This window comes from Miscanthus floridulus, chromosome 1 (assembly GCF_019320115.1).
Source record: "Miscanthus floridulus cultivar M001 chromosome 1, ASM1932011v1, whole genome shotgun sequence".
NCBI lineage: Eukaryota > Viridiplantae > Streptophyta > Magnoliopsida > Poales > Poaceae > Miscanthus > Miscanthus floridulus.
In genome coordinates this window covers 35158207-35180246 of record NC_089580.1, presented here as the reverse complement: position 1 = coordinate 35180246, position 22040 = coordinate 35158207, and the positions used below count along the sequence as shown (strand labels likewise).

At 40.7% G+C, this 22040-nt stretch overlaps 1 protein-coding gene across 1 annotated transcript; it reads right to left on the bottom strand.

Moving 5' to 3' along the window:
• Nucleotides 1-109: 109 nt before the first annotated feature.
• On the bottom strand, nucleotides 110-9039 carry LOC136479928 (uncharacterized). The gene is made up of 17 exons (XM_066477654.1): nucleotides 8605-9039; nucleotides 7343-7445; nucleotides 6245-6314; nucleotides 6115-6153; nucleotides 5891-6008; nucleotides 5751-5808; nucleotides 5598-5662; nucleotides 5485-5491; nucleotides 5341-5401; nucleotides 3233-3292; nucleotides 3121-3140; nucleotides 2959-3024; nucleotides 2600-2767; nucleotides 2263-2520; nucleotides 1613-1825; nucleotides 808-1079; nucleotides 110-730 (listed from the first exon to the last, which is right to left on the bottom strand). Exons 1-17 carry the CDS (start codon nucleotides 8724-8726, stop codon nucleotides 586-588), a joined length of 1845 nt encoding a protein of 614 aa, XP_066333751.1. The 5' UTR covers nucleotides 8727-9039; the 3' UTR covers nucleotides 110-585.
• Between the last annotated feature and the right edge of the window lie 13001 nt (nucleotides 9040-22040).

Here is a 22040-nt window from a genome sequence, read left to right as displayed (position 1 = left end):
CTAGTTCAGTAATGAATGGTCGAAGGTATGTCAGCGACTTAGCGACCACCACCGGGCCACCACTAGGTTTTTGAGTGCCACACTCGTTCAATGCAAAACAAAAACACAGCTCCTGGCCAAAAGGATAGCATATATGAGGACATCAACTGTATAATAACAGTATAAACAAGGCACTTTTCCAAATTCCACCACCAGATTATAATTTTGAACATGACTGTCACGGTAAGGGCTCTAACAACTACCTTGTATATGATTTGTTACAAACAAAATCCTTGCAAAAATTGTGGTGGATGTGAACAACAATCAATGAATTGGGACCGTGACATGTAAGGATAGCCTAGCTACAGAAGACAGAAAAGAACTCTGGTACGAGTTACAACAGAGGCTTGTGCAGGTGCCCCATCGCTAGCAGCTTCACTGCCTCTCTTCATCCACCAAAAATAATTGGCGATACATAGGCAGGGCACCATCAAAATATGCCCATCCAAAAGCACGGGCAGATGATCCACAACGGGCAGTTTAGCCTCTTGTATAAGTAGATATTTTGTACCATTCTTTAAAAGAAAACTTATGCTTTGCCAATAACTAGTCTGATCTCGGGCGACTCGAGTTCTTGTAAGAATTCTTGTACAATGGGAGGAGCGAACCCCTTCCCCGCTTCCTTCTTCCACCGAAGCATCTCCAGTAAAGAACCCCAAATGACAGCATTATGACAATTGGGATGGCCCATCTTTGCAAAGAATTGCATGTAAGTCAGACAGACTAGCATGCCAATATATACTCAATTAAATGGAGTAAAGAGGCTACCTGTCCAGATCAAGAATAGGGCTGTACACAATGATTTCCCAGGAAGAAACAATGATGTGCCAAGCTGGATTATAGTAAAGTGATTCCGCTGACCAGAACATTCTCGTGTACGTCTCTAGGAAGATGAACATCACCCAAGCGACAATCTCAAGTAAGAAGAACTTGATGACAAACCGCCCGATGACCACCATGACCAAAGAGAAGGTCACCAGCCAATTGAAAAGCTTGTTATTGTACTCCTTGATAAAAAGAGCACGAGACTTGGCAAGCATCTGAACACAACACCAAACTGGAGCTTAGTCCATGGCTCCATGCAAACCATAACAAGTTTTTATAAAGAGTAAAAGCAGCCTACAGACTTGAGTAGAAACCGCAGAACCATAGAAGATATCAATGCACAGGATAACTACAACATGGGTTCCCTCCACACCAAACATGGTTCTTATTATCTTACTGTTTGTGCATCTTTTACTAGTTTATATGTTTATTTAATATTCACAGATAAAAAATTATCTTAGCGCCATCAGGTACCAAAACAAATCTATCATTCTACAGGGGAAGATGTACTAACAATATAAAAATAACCGAATTTCATCATGTAGAGTTGTAGACATGAAATGAAATGTAAGATGACAGCAACCAAAAATAAGAATAAAAGGCTGGTTTGTCGTGGGATGACAGCAACCAAAAATAAGAATAAAAGGCTGGTTTGTCGTGGGCAACTAGGCTGCAAAATGTATGCATAATAACAGGCAAACCTTTGATGATTGACATGAAAAACTCTATTCAGAATTAACAGGCAAACCTTTGACATTCTACGTTCATAGCTTTCTTTTGCAGGTCCCACGCAGTCCTTTACGAAACTTTGATTGCAGTGAGTAAAGCCTGCATTGAATTTTGCCATTGAAGGAAGTTTCAAGACTTGAAGGTGATCCATCTTATCTTCACACTCAGAAAAGCGAGCTTCACACAGCTTTGACGATTGATATTCATTAGCTAGAAGGAAGTTTCTGTACACCTACAAAGTACATCCTGTAAGTATGTAAAACATATTATCTTCTAAAGGTGACAGAAGGTGTAAGTTGGGTTCAAGGCATGTAAGAGATGCCACAGAAAGTTTCAGTGGTGTTCCAACTCCAATGTAAAGAAAGATAGGAGCCACATCAAGGATATAGGATACCAAAACATTATTCACAGCATGCCACAAAAAATTCAAACTGTAGTAATGGAATTATAATTGTAATTCTATAACAAGGTACAGAACAACAAATAGAACAATAATTTATCATGTGAACATACATAGATGCGATCACAGTATTACTGTCATGCAACAACTTACATATCATGTGGATTTCGTTTTTAAATGTGAAATGCAACCCAAAACATTGATACTGCATTACTGCTAGACTGAACCTTAAATGGTCATTCAAAAAGAGTAAAAAAATATTAACAAACCTTTTTAATCTCATCTTCAAGCTTGAGGGCCGACTGAGCAGCATGATGTTTGCCAAAGTGCTGCTTATCAAAGAGAATTCTAGCTTCACCATTTGCCATCTCATGAAGTTTCTGCAGTTCGTCTACCGGTACTGGTAGGCCTAAGCCATCCATTTTCTCCCTGTACACCTTCAGACAGCGATCAAGAATGGCTTTGTTAAAAATTTCAACCAAAGATCCCGTTGATGGAATTTCTCCTTTATTCAAAGCCTCAAGAATCTGAAACACAGGAGGAAAAGTTACTAATAATTCTAACTGATCAGATACATATCAGCAACCACAAGATTAAGTATTTTACCTGCTGCAAGAAAGACACAAAGTCCTTCCCATTTAGAGTTCTACCCTGCACAATTTTTGGTTTTACAATGGACGAAACAAGCTGCTTTAATTGCTCCCGCCGTTTTACATATAAGGGTTCAAGCTCTTTGTCCTCCATATCACATAATTTTGTTCTTTGAAGATGTGGCTGCATAAACAAAATCAGTGTTCATATGGTTTGCAGGTTACACAGCACAATCCAAAAGCATCAACGTTAATCGGCACCGTACAGGAAAAATTGTAGCAGCTACATAACTATATATAATGTTCTGTTGAGCAGTCAAAGACAAATTAAATAACTGCAAGTTAGACGTTGCAAGGAAATTATCAGAAATGCACCTGGGGCAAGCTAAAAGCAGTGCTGTTGTTGCCCATAACTGCCAAAGAATCTCGTATTTGATTGACCTAAAAACACACAGAAAGAAATTTTGTAACTGAGCTTGGAACTAACAACTTTTGGCTCAAAAGTGTATATTACTAGATTTCATGCACAAACTATACCTCATCAATATATTTATCACCTGCAGAAATAAATACAAAAAAGAGTGAGACCTTTCTAGTAGATGCTCAAATAACACAAAACTAGCAAGTCTGTAGTGTTGCTTGAGCTGACCATCATCATTAGGCACCCGTTGGAGGGCTTCATTGACCATTTGTTGAACAGATTTTCCTTCTGTTACCAATGTCAAAGTCACCACTCTTAGAGAAAATTTTCGTATTAAGCAGAGGTAAATATAGCTCAACAATTATAAGAGAGTGATAGAGAATAAGGGCACGACTCCAATGAAATAAGAACTTATATTTAGAACAAATACATCATGTTACGATGTATTTAATCTACATACAGATGATTACGCATTATAATAAAGTAGAAACTATATACATAACAAATATCAACGTAGTGTAACAAGCAGCAGTTATTGACTAACAAGCCCATTGATTTAGCAGCCACTGTGGTTAAGTTAGTGCAACATAGTCTAACAAACAGTTCAAACATTAATATAGCACATCAAAGTTTGGATATAGTAGCAGTAGCTATTGAAATAATCATGTTGCCCTTTCACACGTCTTTTCCAACAGATACCTAGGACAAATAAGCAGTTTAGAAATTGGTTCTATCTTCACACAAATTAAGGGGGTGTTTAGTTTGAGGAACCAACCCATCCTAGACGAGATCATCCTTCATGAGTTCACCCCCACGAATTTTAGAGGAACGACTCCAACTCCATCACTAATGATTATACTAATTATAAGCTTGTGAGGGATGGTGTTATGAACCTTAGTTCATATCGGGGATAGGGAGGATAACCATTGCCAAGAGGAAGGCCGGGCAAAGTCAGCGTGGAGGGAGACTAGAATATTTGGGGGTAACTGGATTGTTTGTTGTTCATTGCTTGATTCAATCTCAACTGGTTACAGGGTATAAATAGAGGAGCTCAGCCCCTAGGCGCCCAGCCTCTGGCTCCTTGTTTCTCTCCCCAACATTAACTCTCATTAACTCTAATCTCTCAACCATAACACTAACTCTCATTGATTACAACTGGCTGCTGTGTTGGCACCTCCTGGATTACCGCCCTGGCTGCATCTCGAGCCCTGGGACGCCCTTGGTACTGGTGCCTCCACGTCACAGATGGGGTGGTGATGAATCCATTCCATTCCACAAATCAAACAAAAAAGTGAGTGAGCAGATGATGGACCACCCCATTCCTCAAACCAAACACTAGTTTTCAGTTCATAAAAAACAGTTAAGGTCAGTGAAAAACAAGGCGCGATTCCGCGCTGGCCTAGGCGCGACTAGGCGCTGGGCGGAGGCCTCCCGCGGGGCCTAGGGGGTGAGGCGGCATCTAGGCGGTGGGCGCGCGCGTTTGCGGAGGAGGCGGCGCCTGGGCGGGATGCGCGCGCGTTTTGGCAGGCAGGAGAGCGTGCGCGCGAGCGGGCGGCTGCACGGGAAAGAAAGCGGCGGCGCGGGAAGGATCGATTCGCCGGCCACGGTACGTCTCCGGCCGATTCGTCGTGCGCGAAGCTTGTACTTGACGCCGTGGACCCGTTTTCCGCATCACCGGCCATCTTCTCCCTCCGTGCAGGCCTCCTCGCGCCGCCTCCGTCCGCCGACCCTGGAGCTCCCGTGCGCCCCCTCCTCGCCGGGCCGCCACTGCTGGTGAGCTCCACGCCTCACCTGCCTCGCTGCCCCTCGCCCCACCTCTCGGGAACCCCAAGGTGAGGTCCGCCCGCCCCCTGCTCCTCTCTCCTCTGCTCGGCTACTCCTTTCTATCTTCCTGCTCTGTACGCCTAGAAAACGCCTAGGCGCGCCTAGGCACGCCTAGGCGCTAGGCGATGGGTCACCGCCTAGCGCCTAAAAAAACATTGGTTAAGGTGCAGAATGAAGCCATGTTTATGACGAATGAAAGGTGAGGTGATCACACAAAAACTGAGGTAGCAAGAACTACAGACCTTAAAAGTTATTCATGCTACCATCTCTCTTACTTTCTACGGCACATGTTGCAAGCTACTTTGTGTTAATGACAAACACACATTGGGAGGCCCAACGGAATCAATTACGTGCTATTCTATGTGGTTGAGATTACATGCTGTGCAGATTGCAAAAAAAATTTCAACATTCATAAAGGACGCCAGTAAAAAGGTTGACCTTTTGCATTCTCAAACAAAATGGAACTGATTCAAATCATCTTAATAGGGAGAACCATTCTTGAAGCAACTTACGCAGGAAATCCCTCTGGATAAGCCAGAGAAGCTTTGCTGGCTCAAAAGCAACATCTTGCCCCTGAAGAAACAAGCATTTCCATTAAAAAAAACTATCCATATTCTTATTTTACAGGTTTATAATTCATGAAAATGGATCATTACCTTCACTCTGCTCACAAACATGCAGCATATAACAAAACAAAAAGGATAAATGTTAGTGTTCCAGATCAAAATGATTATATGAAAATGGAAAGGTGCAAAAGAAATGAACAAACCTTCCATAGAATTCTTCAGCAATTTCAACGGCAAATGAAAGCCTAGATATATCAGCTTCGCGTACCTGCAATGGCACACAATTTAATTAACCAACCAATAGCCATTGAGGGGAGAGGGAGAGAAAGAGAGGAAGAGGGGGGGAGATAGAGCACCGTCTCAGGAAGGTTGTAGATAAGGACCGAACTTAAGACAGTCGCCAAAGCAAATATCCTACCAAAGAAAAATCATTCTAATAGTTAATTCTCCATCCTAGGAAAAGTAAATCAGAATGGGCTCATTTGTAGGCACATACCTATCATCATACACATTTGATTTCCCAACACTTTCAAACCCTTCAGTGTCTAGATAAAGGACAGAAACTTTGGAACCATCAACATCCATCTCAACAGGTGTACCCCAAATCCAAATACCTGCAATATAATAGGAAAAGGTACAATAAATTCTTCATAAGCTCTATTAAGCAGATAGACAAGCAACAAAGATACAAAGTTTCAGGACATTGGGAAACAACCTCACCTTTAGTTTTAGTATCTCGCATATGACCAACACCAAAACCTGCATTGCCAAGATTGTCACATTCTCAGATAGTTCTAGTATGCAAACTAGCAAATCCATGTTTATAATATCAGAAGCAACATCTAACTACCTTTATCACAAGATAAGGAGAGAAGCTGGTTGAGGAGAAAAGATTTTCCAGATCGATACGGACCAATGACCTGAGTTAACAAGCAGTTAGTCATTGAGGTGTCAAATATTGCAATAAGCAATCCTTCAGATCATGATTGGTCTTGTTCAATAATGCATGATACACTAAAATGACAAACACAGCCTGGACTCTCAGTTTCATCTCCCCCTCTCTGAGCAAGCCTATCAGGAATTTCAAAGCCTCCAAGAATACATTCAAACAATCCAAGTACAGCAGGACTCAAAAGATTCTTGGCGATATATCTGGGGAAGCAACAGCTATACATCGTCTAGTTTCTACAATTTTCCTTACAAAAACACTCAGCCCCCAGCCCCTTTTGTTTGGATTTGGGGTTCCAAGTGTTGCAATAAGCTGAGAGTTTTCTCATGGCTTCTATTCATGGATAGGTTGAACACAAGAAACATTCTAAAGAGGAAAAAACATAAGTTGGAAGGGAACAACTACAATTGTGTTCTTTGCACTAATAATGTGGAAGAAACTGCTTTTCATTTGTTCTTTAGTTGCCCTTTCAGTAAAGAGTGTTGGCAGTATTTGGGTATCCAGTGGAACTATGCAAATGAATTCTTTCAAATGCTATTACAGGCAAAGCAGCACTTTCAGAGCCCTTTTTTCATGGAGATCTTCACCATCGCAGCCTGGCAAATTTGGAAGCAAAGAAATGACTACATTTTTGATAGAGGACGTCCCTCCTTTAGTTCTTGGAAGAGGCTGTTCATAGAGGAAGCTAAACTGCAAGCTTTGAGATTCAGTGATGCTAAACGACCGGCTTTCTCTTTGTATAGACTCCCTAGCTTAGTTTCTTCTTCCGTCATCCTTAGACCTGTTGCTCTTTCTGTTTTGGTGGCTGTTGTATAGTTGTACAGACTTGTTCTTTTTTTCCTCTTTTTATTTAATAAAAAAAAATTACAGTGGGGGTTTCCCCTGCTGTATTCGTTTCAAAAAAAAAAATTGACAAACACAATACAACTTTTACGAACTACAAGTTCAAACTTACACCAAACACAATACAACTCTTACGAACTACAAGTTCAAACTTACACCAACAACAGCAATAGGAGTTTCGATCCTTCGAATTGCTTCTAGACCTTGTTCTGAGAGGCGAAGTTTAGTGTGTCCATGGTCTGGCTCCACTATTGGAAACCTGTAGGTACATACAGTCAATAGTTGATGGTAGGCTAACACAATGATCTTCCATCATATGACCCATTAAATGCTTCCATCAGAAGCATGAATAACAAACATGAATATTAGATATTTCCAATCAAAAGTTCAAAAAAACAGTAACAGACAATAGTCTCTTTTTTCTGGAAGCCAGATTTCATGAGGGGGCAGAAGCAAGCAGTCTCACTCAATAACTAAATACCACATACATCAGTGTGCAATGAGGTCACATATATTCAGTGCCCATATTCACTCTAGAGAAAGGTACTGCGTTATTAACATTTAGAAATCTTGAGGAAAAAACAAAAACTAACCAGCTTCTGTATATATGTGGGAACATAAGCTTAGACAAACTTTACATAAAATTTGCAGAAGTCGAAAAAAAAGGAAAAAAAGATTTCGAGAAGCAACTTTTACTAGAACCTACGAAACAAGCATATACTTTGGATAGGGTACTCATTACTCATATATGACAAATGGGCGTTCATTCAATTGAAAGGCTTGGGACTTAACAATGTTTTAAGCTATTCAAATTATCAGTTTACGCAAAAGCACCCACAAATATTCAAACACAAACATTTGCAAAACAATACTGCACCCAATCTGCCATAGGGCAGACAAAGTAGTCCCAATTTCAACACTGCTTGAAAGCTGAAACAATTGCGCCCACAACATAGTAATTCACTACCAAAATGCCAAAAAAACACCATTCCTCTTGGCCTTCTCCATTTACAAGGCATGAAGTACCAACCACCTGTTATTCCTTGACATCTCACCTAACTTGTTCTACCAACTTCGCACAAGCGCGGCATGAGAAACTCATGACACACGATACAGGAGATGTCGGGATTGGGAGATGAGAAATTTAACCAGAATCGTACAGGTAAGCAGTCAAGCAGAGCGCTTTAGCTCCTTTACGCTACAACACCTCATCATCGCGTGGGCATGCACGGCGCGGACGGCGCATGCTTCCACCAGTCAACGCACGCACGAGCACGAGCAATGCTGGCCAAAGACGCAACGCGACATTCGCGCAATCCAACGCGAAATTCGGTTCGACGCCCCAACACAAGCAACGGGAATGGCGCCACAGCACCGACCAGCCATACGGATACGCGGAGTAGAGCGGAGACACTTACGCGCGCTCGAGCTCGTCGGGATCGGGATCCCCCGCGGCGGCTCCGGCCGCAGCCGCGACCGCGAGCAGGATCAGCGCCGCCGCGCAGATCCCCGGGGCCCACCGCCCCCGCCCCCGGCCCATCCCCTACGCCGCCCACAGCCAACCAGGTCTCCTCGACGCAGATCTCTGCCCCGGGAGCGGAGGCGACGCCTGTAAGCGCCCCAATGCGGCGAAAGGCAATGGCCGGCGCGGGCGCGGACGCCGCCGCCGCTTGGGCACCGGGCGGCGAGGCGCGGGATCTGGGGCTAGAGTTTTGGTGCGCAGGCGGATTCGGGGGTTGCTTCGGCGCGAGGGAATGAATGGGAAGAGCTCTGGAGGCGCGGGGCGACGAGGTCGGAACTCGGAAGAGGAGAGGAAAAAAATCGGGGTGGGGGCCACGGAGCAGGGAGGGTGATGCGAGCAGCGAGAAGCCCGCTTCCGTATTTAAGCGGGAAATTGTTTAGCGCTTCATTATAGCGTCTACTATCAATAAATGTCGCTAATCACGTCGACTTAAGGGTTCCGTGGGCCCGCATGGCAGTGGGAGCTGAGGACTGGCCGTGGTGGGAGCCACGACTTGGATGCGAGCATGTGGACTTGTGGGGTGCTCCCTGGGGATGGGAGAGCGGACACGTTTGCAGGGCCCACGTGGCGGTGACTGCGACCAATAGAAACAGAAGATCTGGTGCTGCTCAGCTGCTGGCAATGCTTCGAGCGTCGGTCGCCCCTCGCCCGTGCGCCGTCCGATGTGCTCAATAAAATACTCATAATAATATTTCATCCGTTCTTTTTTACATATCGTTTTTTTTTGTCCTAAGTCAAATATTTTCATCTTTAGTCATCTATTTTCAAAATCTATGTAATTTCATAACATGTAAATTATATCTTATGAAATTATTTGTTATAGTCAATCTAAAAACATAAATCTTACGTTGTTAGCATGTTCATTTTTAAAAAGTTAATGGTTAAAGTTAAAAATATATAACCTATGACAAAGCTAATATTACATATAAAAAGAATGAAGGGAGTAATGTAGTGTAGAGGGCACTTTTCAAGCCAGAAAAAATGTTGTCCTCTCTCCGTGCATATCATTCTGGGATTCAAATTTTATAGCATTGTGGCTTTAAATACCTACTAGGGTCCAACTTAACCATGCATCTTTCCTCTATTGTCCAATCTCATCGTATGACTCCAGGCAGGCTCTTAAGCTATAACCACATGCACAATTATTCAAGTCACACGTAGAACAACAAATCTTTTTTATGGGAAATGGTTTAACAAAACAGGGGAACTATGTCCATTGGAGTTCCGCTCTAATCTTTCTAAATTTTTATAGAATGGTAAGTTTTTAGAACAAATGTGGTATTTTCAGATCATCCCGTTAGTTACTCCCTCAAAGAATACAATTCTAACTTTCTTCTAAGAAATTGCACTTTATATTTGACCAAATATATATACAAGTATTACCTCATCCATTCCTAAAAGCCTGTCAAATTACGTCACCCATTCCTCAAATCTTGTCATTCCTAAAAACTTGTCCAATCCTCCAATTACTTTAAATTTGACAAAATTCTAAGAATGGATGAAATACTAATATCTTATTCAATCATCTTTCTTTTGAGGACCACGTTAGCTTGGAGTAATGCGCAAAAGCTTGATCATTAGAGACATGTCGATTCTGGGGCACCAACAACACAAGCGCACTTGTGACCCGAAAGTGGCAAAGTAGCAAAACCCCCGGACCCTATAGAAAGGAATGCTTGCATTGACGAAAGAGATTTCACCTGTCTGTTCGTTTGGTCGTAAACGATCGTGGATTATAAGTTAGAATAGTATTTTTCTCTCATATCAAACCAGCCAGCAGTAATAATCCACGATCGTTTCAGCCGAAACAAATAGGCTGAACAAATGCTGGTCAGGTTGCGCATTGTTTGATGGTGGTTGTGGCTACAAAGATTGGGTGCCTTTTTTCCCCTCGGAATTCATAGGTTACATACACACAAGTCCAGTTAGATGTTGTCACGTAAACATGTACGTACGTTACGCTAGCTATGTGTGTGAAAGCTTGATATAGTATGCCAACATGCATGTTGGGTAATTACTAAGTCGCTGATTAGATTCACCGGGCTAAATTTTAGCCCAAAGCTAAAGATTATACTTTAGAATTGAGGGTCTAAAGTTATGGAGCTGTTGGAATCCAGGGACTAAAGATTAGTCATTAACCCTATTATGACTCATTTGCCCTTAACTAATACCCTTGCACAGCCATGCATAGGAATGGGTGGGGTATATTTACTTCTTTTGGCCTACAGGACCATTTTTAGCTATCTTTAGCCCACCTTGAAGGGATATAGAGCAACTCCAATAGATTGGGTAAATGTATTCATGAAGTTATTTATAGCTATTGTGCTAAAAAAAACATTCCAACAGCTTCTTCATATTGTTTTCTATTTTTTCAGCTGGTTATCCCACCATTCTCGCTGGCCATATTTCCCAAGCGAGTCTTGCTTACTATCTATATTTTTCAATTTAGCTAAGCTGTTCAAAAACTCTATATTTTAGATAAGCTTTCTATTTTACATAATGGCTAAATCTCACAATTTAGCATTTAATTTTACCAAGTTTTTTTGAGTTGCTCTAGTAGAAAAAAGGGATGGACTAAAGTTTAGACCCCACTTTTAACCCTACTGTTTACGTTAGGGATTGTGTGATTCTGCGTGTTACGTTAGGGCCGGGGTCGTGATTCATGGTCACCGACACCATCAAGCTGCTGCTGCTGCGCTTGCGCGGGGTTAAATAGCTAGCATATATTACGTGGATATCACGGATTTACGACCGCAGAATCGGATCCAAGTGCGCGTGGTGTGCGTGCGTGTGATTGAGCAGAGAGGCCATGCCCATATGCATAGGTCAATCTCGATATTATATTTAATTTGTGTATAATAAAAAAGATTAACTAATAATTATTACTCTGTATAGAATGAAACTCACAACTAGAACTAGTAGAAGTATTATTATATATGGCCACTGCATTGGTAGGGCCATAATGCAAGAAACGAATACAAAACTCGGCTCCTGTCCGATGTATGATGAACGAACAAACATACTTCTAGTGCTTTTCTGACGAATAGACGCGTGCAAGAAAAAGGAAGAGGAGAACTATCATGGCCGCAAACCCAACCGCCGTCAGGACGCCTTCCCACGTCATCTACTATCTACTTATATATACCTAAATAGGAGAATCCCACTAACTTATTTTTCAGCAATTTGGTGAAGCCATGTCATCAAACTTTATTAGCCCTTCTCTCCCTGTCGAGTCAAGACTCCTCGAAATCCAAATCAGAAGAGACATCGACGCCGACTCCTCTCACCAATTGATGCATAGGAAACGGAACAGGACACTGAGCCGTTGATTCGTGAGTATTTATGTTCCTTGATGCATCAGGAAACGGAACAGGAAGCCGAGCGGTTGATTGATTCAGTATTTATATATACCTTCCGCGTCTGTGGATTCATATGGCTTGCCAGCGTCTCCATTCTAACCGATGAATCCGATTGGCCGAGGATCGGATTCCTAGACCTGACGCAGGCAAGAAGGTCGTCGTTGGTGCCACGCAGCCGCGATAGCTGCTACGTGCTTCTTTCAGCGCTGCTTGGGGCTCTTGACGAAGCCTACGAGCTCATCGATACGGTGCTGAGGTCGCGTCCCTCGACTTCTCCCTTGCCGGCGTGGAGGCGTGACGCCGGCCAGCTATGTATATTCAACTAGTGGAGGCGGCCCTCAACGGTGGCCGGGGTTCATACTTGAAGCAGGATCATGAAGAGGATGATCGACAAGGTTATATACTGGTTGGCCTTTGGGAGAATGACAGTGACGGACGCACCGCGTAAATGCTACTTGGTTTCGTGTTGGACTGGGAGAATTTGATGAGCTTCTGGACAACTATGACAGAGTTCTGGAGGCCCTCTACACTGAGGACACGAGGTGGCATCGTCGATCAGCAAAATCTCATTTTGTATTTTAGGCACAGACGAGAGGCATGTTCGGCTGGTATTAAAGTCGGCTGATAAATAGGTTGAAACTGATTTGTTGTGAGAGAAAAATACCGTAGATTATGGCCCCGTTTGGCAGGGCTCTACTTCACTAGTGAAGCTTTTTTTTTTTTTTTGCTTCAGCTCCACGAACAGTTCCACCGGTGGAGCTGAAGCGGTTTTGGTAAACCGTTTGGCAAAATGGCTTCCCTGTGCAGCGGCGAATCTAGACTAAACTGCTGTCGGGATCGCACAGATTCATGAACTCAATTTGATGGGGTCGTAGCTGGCCGGAATACGCGGGGTTTTACTGATTCGTACAAAGTTATCGGGGTCGCATGACCCCGACAACTTTGCACTGGCTTCGCCGCTGCCCCTGTGAGAGCACGTTTTTAGGGACCTAAAGGAGAAGCTGGGAGAAGCCACTTTTTTTTTTCTCCATCCCACCCTAAATAACTGTGAGAACATATTTTTAGGGGCTTCACAAGTGAAGCTATTTTACTTTACCTCGTTTGATAGAAAACGGCTCATGAAGCCGGTAGAGAAGCCAAACAGAATCTATGTCTGATAAGCCGGCTGATAAATTCAAACGAACTGGCCCGAGATGTGCACGAGAGTGTGATGTCACAGCACATAGCGGCACAGCACAAGTTTCTGCTTCCCGAATTTATCATGTTGCGTTTTAAATGGTTACTTTTGCCTGTTCAATTTTTAATTTACAATTTTTATTTCTCCTACTTCCTAGGCTCCAGCATTTTTTTAGTTTCAGTTAGTTGCATGGCAGCGTCTACTTCTAATTGTGTGGTCTGCATCCATCGTGAATCAAATTATTGTTAATTATTACATATAATCCTTTTTATATGTAAAAAGTAATTACGTGTTTTAGTCATGTTTTTCTTCAATGGCCGTCTTTGTAACCATGCTTTTTTTGGCCATTGTTAATTGCGTATGATTTTGTCCCTTCCATATGTCGTTTTGATTTTTACCTATAACAAAATGCATTATGTTCCATCAAATATTAAATTAGCTATATGATACTATAAATTTCCGCAGCAACACGCGGAGTGTCGTCTAGTTTTTGTAGTGGCGACCCACCATATAAACCAAAACAAAATATAAACGATGACCAAAACGTACACACCCTGCGAAAAAGGAGGTCCAGACATAGCGAAATTCCTTGTCGGATAAGTTTTCACCCGTACAAAAAGGCGTAACGATCTGGGCACTATCTCGGAGAGAGAGAGAAACAGCATATCAGTATCATCATCATACGCACATATCCTTGGCGCGCGAGATAATTAAGGCCGAATGTTTACGTACCAACGTGGCTTTAAGACAGCAGGGATCCATGTCTTCTCCCACGACGACGGTGGGGTCATCCGATTTGTGAACGGGTTCAGAATGTCCAAAGCCACGTGACAAGAGGTTGCTGGAGGAGGATCTGCCGACTCGACGTCAACGCCGCCGCCGTCTCTGCTCTGCGGTTGCCTCGCCCCGCTGCTCGGGAAATCGGCCATGGCTGCCGGAGGACGTAACGCCATTAGAGTAGTATTTTATTTACTACTAGTACAGTTATAAATCATCTAGGGCCTTATTTAGATTGAGGTTAGCAATCAGTATTTGGCACTGTAGCACTTTCGTTTGTATTTGACAATTATTGTCCAATCATGGTCTAACTAGGCTCAAAAGATTCGTCTCGTAATTTACAATCAAACTGTGTAATTAGTTATTATTTTTTCTACATTTAATACTCCATGCATGTGTCCAAAGATTTGATGTGATGGAGAGAGAGTGAAAAAACTTACAATCTAAACAAGGCCTAGATCTTGATCTGGAAAATATTATTAGAGCAAGTATAATAGCAGGCTGTAAGCCGACTAAATGCTGAGTAGAGAAGAGAGGGGAAGAGAGAGAGGAGAAGCGGGTTGTAAGCTTACGGCCGGCTTCGGCACAAGAACCAAGAAAGTCTATGAAAGAGACAAGTGGACCATATATTAACTGTAAAGAGCTAACTACTGTATGAGTGGACTAAGAGAAAGCTGAAAAAACCTTACAACCAGCAAGCTGTCTGTATTATTCGCCTTGCTCTTAGGGTTCTAAACATTCTTCTCCTGAGGCTGCAGCCTGACTATCACCTTCCTCCTGCGGATCGAACCCCGAGGATGGCGGCGGCGCGAGCTTCTGTTTTGCTTTGGCGGCGTGCAGAGGCTGCCAGGGGACAAGGAGTTCGATGGGTCGCAAAAACGCTCGTCCGTGCCCTCCAGCTTGCTTATCCTACTTTTCAGTCGTTTAATATGCGTGGTAGGAACCTCTTTGAGTCGTCGTATTTTTTTCATAAAAAAGGAAACAAAAAATATGTGATTTTCCAAATTGCAAAACCGAAATGAAACCAATTTTTCAGTCTATTTGGATCTTTTCATCATATAATAGGAATAGTATATATCAGTTCGGACCGGCGTCCAAATTGGAAACAGAGAAGGTGAATTCTAATACTATTCCGTTTCTTTGCCGACCGACTTAATTTGACAGGTTTACGGAACCAGCAAATCAGGAAGGAGAGAGGAATCATAATCTGTTTTTATATGGGCTTTTATGTTACTCTTTCGGTCTTGAAATATAAGGTAACCTAAAAAAAGTTTTTAGGACATATTATGCGATTATTTTTTAAAATACGTAGCACTTACTGACACTATATTTAGGAGTTGTTTGAGACTGCTCTACTTTTGTTTTTGCAGCTATGCTTCAGCTCCGTGTTGCTAAACACACCTAGATCCAAGAACTTCGCTCCACAAAAAAAGGTGGGGCTGGAGGCCAACTCCACTTTTTTCTTGAGTACCTTAAGGGATACTCTGGTTTTTATAGTTTTGTACCCCCACGTGGAGTTGCGGGTAATTACCACTCATTAATCACAGATTAGTTTTCTGTTCCCTCCGTGTACCCACGTCCGCGTGAAGGCCGCAAGCCGCTAGTCTTCCGTACGCAAATTGGAGGCTACTGCTCCCATGTATTTCATCCACCTACAAAGTGCTTGGTACTTCCGATCAAAAAATCATTAAAAAATAAAAAATTCAAGAAAAATATTAATAATCCTTGGAAAAAGCAATGATCACTAATAAATCAGCAAAAACTCCCCAAAAATCTTTAAACTATAAAATTAATTAAACTACTGTAAGACCATTTAAAATTTTAAAACTAGAACCATATGAAGAATTAAATACATGGATGGCGACTAGTACTTTCAATCGTAATGATTGCATAGCAACATGGAGTAATTGCATATTAGCAGCATCTTTGCACTAATTTATGGGACAATTATTTGTATTTAAATTATGGCCTCTGTTAATTTTCTATCATGTGTTTTCTATTTTTCTCGGAAAATATCAAGTGCTATTTCAATCAGGGGGCATAATGGACCATTTGCATGCAAACAACCCGTTTCTAGAGTTGAAGCTGGGTTGTGTGCCAAACAGTACCACCTGCTCCACAAACTTCACGGTGGAGTTGCTTCACGATGGAGTTCGTGGAGCGGAACAGTTTCAAACACCCCCTTAGGTTACTATAAATTAATGATGGGTATACATGTGAATGTTGATTTTTTTGAAATTGAGTTGGAGGAATTAGTTCACCTAAAATATTTTATAACTTGGGACAAATTTTAAAAGCTTGGAGCAACTATAGTAGGGACCCTACTTGAGCCCTCAAAACCAAATTTAAGGGTGTTCACTCAAATGATGGCAAATAGATTAAACCATATGTGCATGACTGTTAATATAGCTTTCACCTGGGAGTATTCCAAGATATCGAATTTCTACGGAGAACGTGAAATGTTTGGTTCATTTTTCTCATCGCGCGGTAGGAGAGGTGCGGTACATAAAATCGAACTCCTAGTTCAATCTCGTGGTGGATGAGTGAGGGGCAGTCGTGAGAATCTTGGAGACCGCATGACATTTGGTGGGATTTTTTTGAGATTTTCGCAGCCAACCATTAGAAATCTGATTTTAAGCATATCCAAACAGGCCCTAAGAACGAAGACCGTGAAAAGGTAGTGCAAGGGTAAATAATAACGAGTTGAGAGAATATTTGTTGTTTCTATGATATTAAGGCTATTATACCACGATTCTTTACTTCAGAGTACGACCCAAACACTAACATAAAGGGATGAGAGAAGGGTTGATAGAGATAGTCCACAATTGAACCCTATGCTTTAAGAACTAGCCCGGACATAGTTGAATACATACGATGGCCCGTGTGCTATCACCACCTGACAACTACCACGAACTATCTCATGGGGCTAGCCACAAACACAGGCATGCTATAGCCTAAACACCATGTTTAAAGACTTTACTATTCTAGTCCGGATCTCGATGAATCTACTAGAGCACTCTATAAAGAGTGGTGGACCAGTAAACAACAATGATATGAACCAATTCTTATTCAATGCAAAAGATCAGAGTTACCACAAAAAGTCTCAGAGCTGCATCCGCCGAGGTATATCGAGAAGAGGATGTCGATAAGCTCAGCTCCTCTTCTAGCTTGTCCTTACTCTCTCCCTATCTTCTACTTCTAAATTGGTATGATTTCGCCTAAGAGCTTCTCCTTCTTGCGTCTATGCTTGTTTCTCCTTGGATGATTCTTCAAAAGGCGCCACCACCTTATCTACAGTGTATTGTAGTAGGGAGGGTACTTGTAGGAGCTTGGAAGGTAATGGAGCCGACAATTGGGGTCAGGCGACACCTATAGGGTCAAATATTTTATCCCAAGTCAAACATTTTCATCTTTAGTCAACTATTTTAAAAATCTATATAGTTTCACAACATATAAAATATATGTCATAGTGAATTTAAAAACATAAATCTTATGTTGTTAACGTGTTCAACTTTTTAAACTTAATTGGTACAAGTTAAAAATATTTGACTTAGAACAATCTAATATGACATGTAAAAAAGAACAAAGGGAGTGTTGTAGATGATATTTTTGCAGCAAGAGAAATGTTGTCTCACATTCCCTCTGTATAAAAGAAATATTATCATTGTGGGATTCAAAAATTATCTCACCAAATTTAGCATTGTGGCCTTTAAATAGCTATACTAGGGTCCAACTTAAGAGTGCATCTTCTTTCATCTGTTCTTCCAATCTCCTCGTATGTATCGTTGCATGGAGGCTCTTAAATTATAACCACATGCACAATTATTCAAGGCACATGTATAACAACAAATCTTTTTTTTTATGAGAGATGGTTTAATAAATAGGGGAACTATGGCCGCCATTGGAGTTCCGCGTTAATCTTTTCTGAAATTTTATAGAATGGTGTGTTTTTTAGGACAAAGGTGGTATTTTCAGATCATCGGAGTTAATTACTCCCTCAATCCCGCAGATAATATAATTCTGACTTCCTTCCAAGAAATTGCACTTTAAATTTAACAAAATCTATATACAAGTATTACGTCATCCATCCCCAAAAGCTTGCCCACCCATTCCTCAAAGCTTGCCATTCCTAAGAACTTGTCCATTCCTCCAATTACTTTAAATTTTGACAAATTCTAAGAATGGATGAAGTAACACTAATATCTTATCCAATCATCTTTCTTTTGAGGACCAAGTTAGCTTTGACTTGAGTAACGTGCAAAAGCTAGATCTAGATAATCTTTTAAGTTAGCTCTCGTGAAGATGAATGTGACACATAGACCTTACAGTTTTAGCCGGTAACTCTAACCGTTGGATCGAGGTGCCCTCAAGCTACTCTTCAATCAATTCAATACATAATGCACCATAGCTCTAGCTGCCTCATAAGGGGTCGAGATTTTCAGTGATATTTAGGGTTTAGTCATAGTTTTTTATATGTTTGTTGGCTAAAAAAAAACTCTGTTAGCTGGACTACAGGAGGGCCTGTAGGCCGTGAGCCATAACCACCCAAGTTGGTTCCTACAGAAAGGAGTATATGCTTACATTGATGAAAGAGAGATAGGAGTACATGCTTACATTGACGAAAGAGAGATTTAACAAACGTTGGTCAGGCGTGCATCGTTTGATGGTGGTTGTTAATGTTATTACACAAAGATTGGATGCCGTTTTTTCCTCAGAATTATATTCATAGGTTACATACACACAAGGGCAGCTAGATGTTGTCACGTCAACATGTACGTTACGCTATGTGTGTGAAAGTTTGATACCGTGCGTGCCATAATATAATAGCTTGCTACAAACAACGACGCGATCAAGCCGGCTGCTGCTAGGCTCAATTAACCAGCGTACGTGGTGGATATCACGGATTCACGCCGCCGCAGAATAGTAGAAGTGGTGTGCGTGCGTGTGATTGATTGAGCAGAGGCCAATGCATATGTCAATCTCGATATTATATTTATCTAATTTTCGTAAAAAGAGAGACTTTATTATACTAGTATAATGTCCGTGCTAACGTAAATGTTTTATCTAGAGAATGATCATAAAAACATCCAATTTATTATTTTGTAGTTTAACCTTTACCCAATTATTATATTGTAGCCTAAGTTACATTTGGCGTAAGTCCTTTATCATTTGTTGCACATCTTCAGGGATGTTGAAACATTCGTTTGCGGGACTCGTCAAAATGTCAGCCAAGAATTCCTTCCTCAGTGTAGATGATAGCTGCGCATGGTATAGAATATAATATGTTAGTATTGTATGTAGTGTACGGAATATAGTTGGAGACTATATATGCTTACAGTGGTGATCCGTGGCAATCTTACGCCGTCCCACGACTTCATGAAATTATAGACAAGAAAGCCTCCCAATTTCCTGACGGAGAAGATCAATTGTTTATTTGATGTACATAAATCAAATTACTATTTTTTATAGAAAAGTTGAATAAAATTTTGTGACACTTACCAGTATTTATGACCCGAAACCTTTGTTACATATTTAGGGTATTTTCGCTCCCAGTAATAAATATTTTCGCTCCACCTAGAATTTGATAGTGCCATGGCGAGATTGAACATTCTAGCATTAGTGTGGAATGTAGGTATATATGCCATTTCTTGATGATAACCCTTCAAACATGCATTATCTGGTAGCGGTTCAAGCGGATCCATAATGTGCACAGTTTTGTTTTGCATGTCCAGCATGAATAAAATGTATAGTCCATTCTGATAATATAGTAGTAGAATCTAAAAACAAACACACAGACTGTAAGTGGTTCATAAATAAAATAAATAAATTCTTATAAAGTAGTACACTGACCATAACGTACCTGGCTACAATCTTGAATTTTGTAGTGCATGTCTGGCCAGCACTCAAGTACCTTTTTTAATTTGTTGTAGTATACCTTATCAATGCCACCAGTACATCGTGGATCTCTTCCAAATCCAGTTATTTCCTGATGATGATTGTAATTGTCAGTATATAATTTTTAATCACATATATTACAAGTTTTTGATGAATTATAGAATTTCAGAACTTACAACAAATTTAAGATCCATGAAGTGGTATTTTTGTTTATGCAGCATCATTTCTTTGTTGCACGCAACCATCCGAATAGCCATATTAAAGCTTTCATGTTCCATCTCTGTATCTTCACGTAAAATATTTATAATTTTTCTAAGACTTAAAGTAATTGGATATGGTCGTGTACTTCGTACCCACTCTTTGATGCAAAAAAAGAAGAACAAGAAACTAATTACTTAATGCACAAACAATTTTGTTCTGAACTATTCAGAAAGAAGAAAGACTTACTCTAAAGTTCCATCATCCGTGGTGCACCGAATGTTTGAGGAAATCCATGACAATAGTTCTTCCTTGCTTGTCCACTTTATTGTACTTATCAACTTGGCGCTACCCGACATTAAAATATCCATTTCATCTAGCTCTACGACATCATCAACCAGATGAACTGGGGTCTGATTCTGTTGCTCGTTATCTGGTAATCCTCTTGCTTCATTTAACGGGGAGTTGTACAGGATGACAGGTAGCTTAAACCTGAAGTTACTTATATCTTCCTGAAAACATAATGAAGTCATGATATATTAATCAATACATACAAAAAAAACTTATTACAGCTAGAAATTAATTCGTGAGGAATTACATGCGTGACATGGTCAGATAAATTAGTTCCAGTCCAATACTCCATATAATTGATCATCCAGAATCCACAACTACATCTGTGCATAATACAAAAAAAGTGAGGTATATAGATATTGTTCGTTATGAGAGAATGGCCTATACACAAGATGGAAAGTTAACTTACACATCTTTTTGCATTTGTTCAGTGATCATATGTCTAGGTTTCCAGGATGACACTTCGATACCGTGTACCCATTTACTTGTGTCGAGTTGAATCTTCTCTGCTACATGTTTTATTAGTCGTTCCATTCCTATTAACTATTAAGAGCGAGACACCAAAGTTAATTATGAACTTCTTATTTGAAGAATTTTAAAGAAGTATGCGTACATCATATATATTATGTTGTACCGTATATCGGAGATCTTGCCAGTTTGTCATCTTTTCTCCAAAAGAATCCAATACTTGTATCTCACCTTTTGAAGCACACACAACTGCCAGGTACCAGTGGCACTTTGTAATATTGATAGGAAGGAAGACCTACGGACATAGAGATTTATGTATATTATTTCTTCATATTTCGAAGGGATAAAATTTATCATATGGCAAATGTCATAGTAAAGCTTACCATATCAGCTTTTAAATAAGTGTTCACCCTTGATTCAGCCACATCATATTTATTATACGTCAATTTTTTAGGATCTTGCTCTCCGTTACCTCGTAGCATTTGAGAAAACCATGAATTTTCTAAATATACATTTCCACCTTCTCTATGATGGCCTTGTTCTTCGTGCTGCATTAACTGGATATATAGACTTATGACCTGCAAGTTTTTAATTTGTCATTAAATTATGGACATATATTTGTCATGGATATTAGTTAATGCAGAAGACGTGTTGAGCATCCTTACAGAGCCATTGACATGCTCACTCCCATCAAAAAGACAATCCATGTCTTGTCGCTCTCCCCAACAATCATCGATTCTGACGAGTACATGTTTTTCATTTTTTCTTTGCATGTATTCAATTACCCCCTTGTCTTCTTTCGTAGACACATAATCTATAGAGGTTTTATTTATATAATATATATATATATATATATATATATATATCAGTAATAAAAAATTAATTCACAAAATATGTACTATTAAGTCCCAATTGTTGAGGTCTCACCTTGAGGCATGATTTGTGCATTGTTTGTTTTCTTTGGTTTATTGTACTCCGGTAACACTATCACATCAGCATTAGCACGCATCATATGTAAGTCCTTTTCTTGCCGTGGAGTCTGTACATCATCATATTTGACCTGTTCCTTTGTTGCATCTACCATAATGATCTGCATATGCAATATGT